This window comes from Gossypium hirsutum, chromosome D12, assembly GCF_007990345.1.
Source record: "Gossypium hirsutum isolate 1008001.06 chromosome D12, Gossypium_hirsutum_v2.1, whole genome shotgun sequence".
NCBI lineage: Eukaryota > Viridiplantae > Streptophyta > Magnoliopsida > Malvales > Malvaceae > Gossypium > Gossypium hirsutum.
Window position 1 is genome coordinate 13,982,857 of NC_053448.1, and position 10,231 is coordinate 13,993,087.

At 32.7% G+C, this 10,231-nt stretch overlaps 1 protein-coding gene and 1 pseudogene across 1 annotated transcript; one reads left to right on the forward strand and one right to left on the reverse strand.

Annotated features, from left to right (window-relative positions):
* Positions 1 to 976: 976 nt before the first annotated feature.
* On the forward strand, positions 977 to 6,272 carry LOC107945413 (peptidyl-prolyl cis-trans isomerase CYP40-like; annotated as a pseudogene).
* LOC107941519 (myosin-1B) lies at positions 4,992 to 6,020 on the reverse strand. The gene has a single exon (XM_016875071.1). It carries the CDS (start codon positions 6,018 to 6,020, stop codon positions 4,992 to 4,994), a length of 1,029 nt encoding a protein of 342 aa, XP_016730560.1.
* Positions 6,273 to 10,231: the final 3,959 nt, after the last annotated feature.

Sequence of the window (10,231 nt, forward strand, 5' to 3'; positions counted from 1 at the left end):
GGTAAAACGTTAAATTGATATTTTCATCATTTTTAATGCTTAAATCAAATAATGGATTGTTTAAAAAAGAATAATAAGTTTGTTGAGATTGATTCATTCCTTCTGCTCTATCTAATTTTGTAGTTGAGGGGTTTGAGCTGTGTTAAATGGCATCCAACTTTGTCCCCTTTATTTATCCAATAATAGCTTCTTGTTAGCTTTTGGGACTTTTTGGCGTGGTATAACAATGTGTGAAGTTTACTTTCAATTATCCATATCTTAAATCATTTTTTTGGGAGATTTATGAGTCTCATTTAAACTTCATACTTGTACATAATTGATGTTTCACTTTCATAAGTATAGTTAGGGGTAATGATAAAAAATAGTTATGTTAATATTTGATATATCAATCTTACTTTATTTTTACAAAATGGTTAATAATATGTCTTCATGGTTGAAAATATATAAAATTATATTTCTTTTTACAAAATTAGTTATTATGAGTTTATACTTTTTTTTAGGTAAATTACAACATTAATCATTAAATTATGAGTAAGTTTTTGTTTTGGTTACTTAACTAAAAAAAAAGTTACAATTTAATCATTAAACTATTCAAAAATTTTCATTTAAGTCGGTAGATTATTCAAAAGTTTGTATTTAATTCATTGAGTTATTAAATTTTCTTTTAAAAAGTTTTGCAAACAAGTTGCAAGTGATGATTCGGCGATTGGTACTTACCCATCGACGAGTAGAAAAGTATATTTAAGATCTAAGTCGATCTAATAGTTAATGTCGGAGATTAGAGAAAAATTATTTAAATTTTAGTTAACAATTTATGAAAAAATAAATTATAAAAAAGAGAGGAAAAAACACTTTTATTTAATACAGATAGTGTGAAAGAAAATTTTATATAGCATTAATCATAATAGTGAATTAAATAAATTTTTAAATAATTTAATAATTGAATTGTTATTTAAACTCTCGAGAGGCTGGAAATTTGAGCCCACATACCTTAACCTCAAAATCCGTGTCATGTAACTCACTCTACACAAATATCCGACGGTTCCAAAGGCACCCTTAAAACCAGGCAGCTGTTGCCAAAGCAAACCAACCAACACGGCAAAACGAACCAGCAAAGCCAGAACCGACGACCTTTTGTTTTCTTTTTTTGGGTTCAAGTGGGATTAGGGTTGTTTTCATTTTCAGTTGAAGAAGAGAAGGAAAATGGTGAACCCAAGGTGTTATTTGGACATAAGTATAGGAGGAGAACTAGAAGGAAGGATTGTAGTGGAGTTGTACACGGATGTTGTGCCTAAAACTGCTGAGAATTTCAGGACTTTGTGCACTGGTGAGAAAGGCATTGCTCCTAACTCTGCTGCCTCCCTGCATTACAAGGTTCTTCCTTTTCTCTTTCCTATATTTACAACTCTTGACTGCATCAAAGTATCTCTATTTTAGTGTTAATTCTTTTTTCTTTCCTCCTGGAATGTCAAAAAGGTGTTCAAATTCTTTGGTTTGAGTTTAGTGGGTGTGGTAATGAGGCTTTTGCTTTGAGTGAAGTAAAACCCTTTTCTGTGTGTGATTCTTTTATGTATTGTGGCTCGTTACTTGTTTTCTTTGTGAGTGAGTAATTGGTAGAGCTTACATGCTTTCTTTGCACATCTTGTATTATGTGGTGTAAAGCGAGCATTTCCTAGAGTAAAAAAGATTGAATTTTCCTTGGGAATTGAGGTCTGTTTTTTCAACTGGGAATTCTTGTAATAAGAAGCAATGTAACTCCTTTATTTCCTTTCTCAAATGCAGTTTGCTTCTAATGTTGATGCATGTAGACATAACTTGAAACTTAGAGAATGAAGGGCATTAAATATGGTATTGTTAGATGGTTTCTTGTTTTTGTAATTTCACCTTGGTTGAATGATCATATGCTCTCGTTTTACATGCCTTTACGCTCTTTAGGTCCTATGTTGATGGGCACACAGGCAGTTCAAGGCACTTCACGTTAGAATTTGATGCATGTGGAAAATGTTATGGTTTTCTTGTAATTCTGCTATTATGAAATTAATCTGCCGACAATGATGACTATGCACTTCCAAATAGTTTCCTTTACTTATGTAAGAAACTTTGTAGTGATTTCCTTTTTTAATAATAATGCAATTTCAATTTAATAGGGTGTGCGCTTTCATCGCATTATCCGAGGTTTTATGATACAAGGTGGGGATATATCAGCTGGTGATGGAAGTGGGGGAGAATCCATTTATGGCTTGAAATTTGAAGATGAAAATTTCGAGTTAAAACATGAAAGAAAAGGAATGTTATCGATGGCTAATATGGGGCCTAACACCAATGGGTCCCAATTCTTCATTACAACTACTTGAACATCTCATCTCGATGGAAAACATGTGGTTTTTGGGAAGGTTATAAAAGGAATGGGTGTTGTTCGTTCTATCGAGCTTGTTGCTACTAAGGATGGTGATTACCCCACTCAAGAGGTTATAATTGCTGATTGCGGAGAAATTCCTGAGGGGGCAGATGATGGAGTATCCGACTTTTTTAAGGATGGTGATATATATCCTGATTGGCCAGTTGACCTTGAAAAAAAACCAGATGAAATTTCTTGGTGGATGAAGGCAGTAGACTCTATTAAAGCTTTTGCAAATGAGCAATACAAGGTATTTGATATATAGTTACAGTTTTCTGCAGTTTAATTTGCTCATTTTTCTCCCATTTCCTAGATTATGCATGGTACATTCTTTCTTATGAATGAGTATGCCTGGTACTCTCTTCAAGTTATGAATGCTTAATGATGTCACATTTTCTACCATACATTTGATTATCAATGTCTTTTGTTCTTTTGTTTGGAATTTGATTTTACTGCTACAATGCCACTCGCTAAATTTTCCTAGTTGTTCCCTCTTACAGAAACAGGACTATAAGATTGCTCTTAGAAAATATTGGAAGGCTTTACGTTACTTGGATGTCTGCTGGGACTTGGAGGGAATTGATCAAGGTGTGTCCATCGTGATATTATTGCCATGAATCCTCTAGTTTTTTCGCTGACCATTTTCCTTCCTTTCTAATTTGTCATAGCACAGCAAAGAGCTCGTATTTGCGGAAGACCAAGTCTCAGATATTTACAAACAGTTCTGTAAGATTTTAATGTCCTTGAAAATTGATCATATGTTGAGGCATCTAGCATACAACAACTTTCCAATCTTCTTTCTTGTTTTTTAGGTTCTCATTCATTTAATATGCTCTGTAATGGTTTGAAAGCATGTTATGGTAGGGAGTTACTCTATGTTAGCATATGTTATCACATTATATTCCTTTTTAGGTTATTGATGTTTGTTTCTTTTCATATAACTGTTGTCTGTTTAGGCCTGCAAGTTGAAACTAGGCGATCTAAAAGGAGCATTGTTGGATGCAGACTTCGCGATTCGTGATGGAGAAGATAATGTGAAAGCTTTCTTTCGTCAAGGCCAGGTTAGTGCTTACTATTTGTATGATATCCAAAGCCAAGTTTATTGATTCCTTGACACTGCTTCTTTTACTTAGTAGTGTTTGTAATTTAGCTCGTAGCCATGATTTTCTTGGATGACTAGTGTTGGAGCTTTTCAAGCATAACTATTTCATAGTTTCTTATTTTGCTAATTGGTTTGAGGGAGGACCCATGCATGTTTGTAATTTACTTGGTAGTGTTTGTAATTTAGTTCGTAGCCATGATTTTCTTGGATGACTAGTTTTGGAGCTTTTCAAGCATAACTATTTCATGGTTTCTTATTTTGGTAACTGGTTTGTGGGAGGACCCATGCATGTTTATAATGATGTAAACCACATGCCCTCTATTTTCAGTGAATGCACATTGTTCAAACTATTACATGGTTAACTGCACTTTTACTGGGGATTCTTTTTACTTAATTGCTTTTGTTTTTAACTGATCTCAGGCAAATATGGCACTTAATGACCTCGATTCTGCAGTTGAGAGCTTTAAAAAGGCATTGGACTTGGAACCCAATGATGGTCAGTACAATCTTGTCTCAAGTGAATAGCTGCGAAACCTCTTCCATGCTCCCTCCCTCCATCTTCTATTACTTGCCTCCCCCTTTACTGGTTTGAGGTTCGGAAGGGCTTGTTAGGTTTTCAATTTTTATTAATGAAATGTCATCGCTGTGTCACCTGGTAAAATCGCATATGATCATTGGTAAAATTGCATATGATCATACCTTGAGTATGATATTTGATGTTAAATCATCTTTTCCTTTACTTCGTTTTTTGCGATCATTCGTAGTACTGCTTCATCAAAATCATGTAGAATTTGGGGATTACTTATTCTATCTCATGTTTTCTGCCGCTCAGGTGGAATAAAGAAAGAGCTTGCGGCTGCAAGGAAGAAGGTCAATTACAATCATCTATTCTTTCATGGAAAATGTTAAATATTTAATGCCTTCCTCCTTGCACTCATTGATTTCACCTGTGAACAAAATTGAATTTGTAAAACTGCTGCAGATTGCTGATAGACGGGACCAGGAGAAAAAGGCATACTCTAGAATGTTTCAGTAGAACTTTAGTCAACATTATGGTACTGCAACAATCTTTATATTTGCTTTCTGAATATCTAAGTTTCATGTTCTCTAGTAAACCGTGTTTTCATGATTTGTAGGCCGACTTTTGTCTTGGAGGATCAGTTTTGGATTTTCTTTTTCATACCTCGTCATGTATCTAGTCTTCGGAGTTCTTTTATTGTCTGGCCAGCATTAGGAGAAATCGGGTTTGAAAATTTTCTGATTCTTGCTATGTACTCACACATACACGTCTATTCTTTCAATCTTATGGGGTTTGTTCTGTTGTGCAGGCTTTTGTTTATGCTAAAACCTTCCGGATTTCTCCTCAGGAAATACTCAAACTTGGGTGCATTTTAAATCAGATCCATCTTTTATTCCTTTTTATTTCTGGTCTAGCAGATCTGACATTTTATTCTGAGCAGGAACTGTATTTTCGTGCACGTCTGTTTGAATTTATGTGAAAATTCTTTTTATGTGCACAAGACAAAATTTCATTTGAGATAAAATTGATACTTTCTTTTTAATTTTCGACACTGGAATCTTCCTGCTTTTAGTCTTGCTCATCCGTTGACGCTTCCCTTGCTTATTCTGATTGATTTCTTTGGCTCGAGCTTTTGGGAATACAAAGTCTTCATTTAGGACTTCCTCTACTTCTTGCTTAGTCATGTCCTGATCTCCTGCCTTCTCTTGTTTCGTTTCTTCACCTTCAACCATCCTGCGGTCTCCCTTTCTCCTCTGTAATTTGTTGTCTGGATGTGTTTCTTTTGATCTTCTTAAAGCCAAGTTTTGTGCCGCTTCTGCGGTAGCCTTCTGTTCCATAGCTACAGCAACCCGCCAATTCGCCAACGATGTTTCTTCTTTAGCTCTTCTCTTTAGGGCATAGAAGTCTTCCTGAGTTAGTTGTACTGGGGAATTGTCTGATTCTGGATGATCGGTGTATTGAAGTGCTTTTGCTGCTGATGCTCTGAAAGCATCTGATTCTATTCGCACTGCTCGTAATGTCAGTTGCAACGTGCGAAGAGTCTGTCTCCTTAGCCGCAAGGTTTGTTTTAGTTTCGACCTTGTTCTGCGCTCTTCATCCTTGTCTGCCTTCAACTGTTCCAACTCTTCACGCATTTGCTCCAGATTCCGGTTTGTTTCATTGATGGTCTTTACAGCCTTGAGTTCTTCCTCCCTTTTGGCTCTAATGTCCTTGACAATGGTCTCAAGTTGTGATTCAAGCTCTGAAATCATATTTTTGGAAATAGAATTTTGATTCTGAGCAATCACGAGGTCCGATTTTAGTCTTTCGAGCTCATCAAGGAGGGGTTTGGAATCTAACCATGAATCTGTAGCATTTTCCTTGGCTCTCATCAGCTCTTCCTTTGTTTTCCTCAGTTCTTCCACCTTGGCCTCCAAGGTATTGCTGATTCCTGAGTCAGAATCTCTCGGTTTGTCCAAGTCATTCTCTGTTCGTTCACCGTCACCATCAAACGACTGCATGGCTGTTATCAGTGATCAAGGAATTGGGAATTCTCTTAAACTTTGGCATTATAAATTCAGGTACGGTTGAAGATTTTATTTTATTGGCAATGCTGTCGTTTTATTCATCATTTGAAAGTCCGAGAAATGCCTTGGTTGTACGGGATTGTTTTTCTGGTTATGTCTTTTGTGTTGGTTTTACATGGATGGATACGGCAGAAGGGTTAGATTCTTGTAAGACTTGTATGATAATTGTCAACTCTGTTTGTCGTTTCCTTCGTGTTGATCGTTAAGCATAAACACAATATAAGAATGATAATATATTTTCTTTTTTTATAAGAAAACATAAATTTTATTTCAACAAAAAGCAATAAACGCATTTATCAAATGAGTTTGTTTTTGAAAATAAAAGAATTGAAGATGTCTTGCTTATTTAAGAAACGAGTCTCAAAATTTTATTTTTATTAATATTTGTTTATTTATTTTGATAAACGAATATATATATATATAAATAGTAACTAAAGTATATTGCTTGTCACACGTTTTGTTCATTTACAACTGATTCGAGTCAAAAAAAAAAAAGATTTTGTTTTTGAATTTCGAGTTAAATAATCGAGTTATTTGAGTCAACTCGATTTTTTTTTTGAATTTTGAGTTCGAATCAAGTTTGTTTTTCAAATTTGAATAATTCGAATAATTTAAATATTCATATAAACTGAATATTAAACTATAATAATTTATATTATTACCCTAAACTCCTAAACTTCCCAAAACACTCTCTTCCACTTTTCCCTCATAACTTTTACTTCCCTTTCATTCCAACCCCTTCTACCCTTCCATTCCATTTATTCCCCCCTCTAAAATTTTACGCCTTCAACCTTCAAAACTTTTTATTTTCCACTAAACTTTTACTTCTCACCCTTTACCCCAATTAAAAAAATTAAAATCATCCAAAAATCAATTCTAAATCTAAATAATAATAATAATAATTTTATTTATATATACTATTTATATTATTATATTAAATTTCACATTTTGTACTATTTATATTATTGAATTGTTTTATCATATTAAATCTTTATAAGTTTTTGCTAAAATTGAATTATTTATGATGTCATAAAATATTCGTGTTAAAATTTTATATTGGTATCAATTTTATTTTTATCTTTAAAATAATTTTTATTAAATAATCACATTTTTTACATTTAATATATTTTTTAATTTCAAAATACATAGTGACAAGAATAAGAAGATAATTGAAGCAACTAAGTAAGCAAAGAAGTTGACATGTATATAAAAGATTAATAAATAAATTATAAGGGGATTAAAGTTGATAATAAATTTGATTACGGTAGGTGACAATGATTACAATGACCTAAAATACATATATTTTTAATTTAACTCCAACAAATATATTCGATTTGATTCGAATTCCATCTCACTCGACTCAATTCGAGAAAATTTCAAATCGAGTTAGGATGATAAAATATGATTCATCAACTCGTTTAACTCGAAATTTTTTCATTCGTTTCGATTCAATTCGATCGAATGTTTACCCCTACATATATTTATACCACTAGTCATCTTAACCGAATAGGATATTTGAACTAAAGTTTCGGAGATAAAATAAACATCTTGATCTTGTGTCTTACTTAAAGTGTTCATGCAATGAATAAGGTTCATCTAAGTCATGCCTATGCATGGTAGTAACACCATGAATAGTTGCCCAAGTTTAATCCGATTCAAAATATAGGTATTAAATTTTATCCATGCTCGGTCGTATTTATAAACGGCTAACTTAAGTTCATTTAAGTTCACTCATATTTATTTTTATTTTTTAAAAGGGATTAAATAATATTCAGTCCTTAAACTTGGTAATTTTCTCACTTTGTCTTTAAACTCTTTTTTATCCATGTTAGCTCTGAAACTTAGCCCAATTTGATCCCTAAACATAGATTCCATTAAGGTATAGTGATATGCCATCATGAGATTAAGTCATATTATTATCCAACTTCTTTTTTTTAAATAAGATTTTTATTTTTTTAAACCTAATAGTTTTAGTTTTTTATTTTTGTATTTCCTTCAATATAAAAATTTTAAAATTTTCATGTGATCATGTGGTGTAATCTTAGAGCGTCATATCATCACATTAATAAAATTCAAAAGTTGAGAAAAGTTGTCAAATTTAAGGAATAATATATTTTTTTCTTTTATTAAATTTAAACACACATAACTTTAACATATTTTTTAATACTTACATTATATTCTAGCATATTTAATTTCCATAATATATAAAAATAATATATAATAAACTTAAAAGAGAATCGGGTTAGGTTTAGGATTCAAATAATGAAGCTTAAGGTTGACCCATATTTTAAACAAACTTATTTTTTTTCAAGCTTATTTTTTAATCCTAATATTTTTATTCCAATCCTAAAAATTTCAAATAGAAGTTTAAACATTGAACGATCTAACCTCACTTTAGTGCTTTTTAATTTTCAAGAATTGTAAATGAATTACAGATTTATTAGATATATTATTTTCTTATGCCTAAATTTGAAAAGCATTAGTTTTAAGATTCTAAAAGTGAGAAAGCGGAACATATTGACCGAATCATTAGGTTTAAAAAATCTTAGTTGCACATGCAATTTCCTTTGATTAAGTTATAACCCCACTAGAAGCTTGAATTGACCTGATTCGTGGAACATGTGGAGAAACCCATCTACTTGAAGCGTGTGACAGCCCTAATGTGACCCTAGTCGGAAAGTGGTTTCGGGACCACAAAACCGAGTCGTAAAAATAATTAATTGTTATATTCTATGCTTATTATGTGTGTACATGCATATGTCGACGTTTCATTCCCTAATTTTGCCAATTGCATGAGAAATTATTAAATAGGGATCAATATGAGACATGGTGAAATATGATAGACTAATTTTAAATGGTTTATTAGTGCATGTCAACACAAGGGTGGACTTGCATGTCAAATTGCCCAATTTTCTTTATAGTGGCCGGCCAAGATGGGTGTTGATGGGCAAATATATATGTTTAATTAGTTATTAAAATAAGAAATGGCATTATGTGAGAAAAAAATAATATTAGTGAAATAAAGTAAAGAAAACAAAGAGGAAGGAAGGCTCATCTTTCATCTCCTTCATTGCCGAAATTGAGAAAGGAAAGATTGAAAAAAAGAAACCAAGGCATTCGGCCATGGCTAGTTCAAAGGAAAGGTATGCATTGTGATTTTATTCTAATTGATGTTGAGATTAAGTTGATAAGTGTATAGTCTAGTTAACCCATAGCTAAATTCATGAATTCATTGTTGGGAGATAAGAATGGAAGTTGCCGTATGTATGGGTATATATGCACTTTGGAAAGGAGATTTTTGGGTGTTATTTGAGTTCTCTTTATGTATGTATGTGCATGAGTATTCGGTCATGTTATAGATTCATGTTGAAAAATGTTAATGATATATGTGTCATATAAATGTACTTGTGAATGAACTTGAGAATATCTAAATTATAGGTTGGAGGTGCCGAATGTAGTGTTGGATGAGTTTTAAAGAATAAAAATTTAGGTGACTAGAGGTTAATGACATTCGGCCAAAGGCTTGTGTGCTAGCAAAATCGGTATAAATGTTGTTCGATGTGTTGAATTGAGTAAGTTAGATGTTGGAACACTTAAGGATTTGGCATCTCTATGACATTAGATATAAATGTATGAAAGGCTAAGTTTAAGTAGTAAGGCCGAATAGGTTATAGATAAGGCACTTGTGAGTCTTTGGCCAAGCAATTTGCAAATTAGATTAGGGTTCTTGTGACATTTAATGTTGAGTTTAATTTGGTATATTCGGCCATCTAATTAAGTATATAGGAGATGTTGAATTTAATCTTGCACATTCGGCTATATGGGTGTACACAATTGTGATACTATCCTTGATTGGATTATCGACAATAGGGTGATAGTATATGGTTGTTAACCAAATAGTTCAAAAGCATGGGGTAGAAAGATAAGAATTGGCCATGTGTCTCCTATGCTATGAAATCATTAATATTTTGATATAAATATTTAGCAAGACGGTTAAACTAGTTAATTTATCGATTTAGCTCAAGAAGTTAAAGGTGGAGAGGCAAGCAAGGGCAAAGGAAAGAACATCGAGTAGCCGAGTTGGAATCGTTTTCCCCAACATAAGGTAAGTCACCAAGCATATATTTTGTATTGATCTAAATAGA

Bases quoted from the DNA above. Each gene is read 5' to 3' on its own strand.
- LOC107941519 (XM_016875071.1), bottom strand. From the start codon at position 6,020: ATGCAGTCGTTTGATGGTGACGGTGAACGAACAGAGAATGACTTGGAC.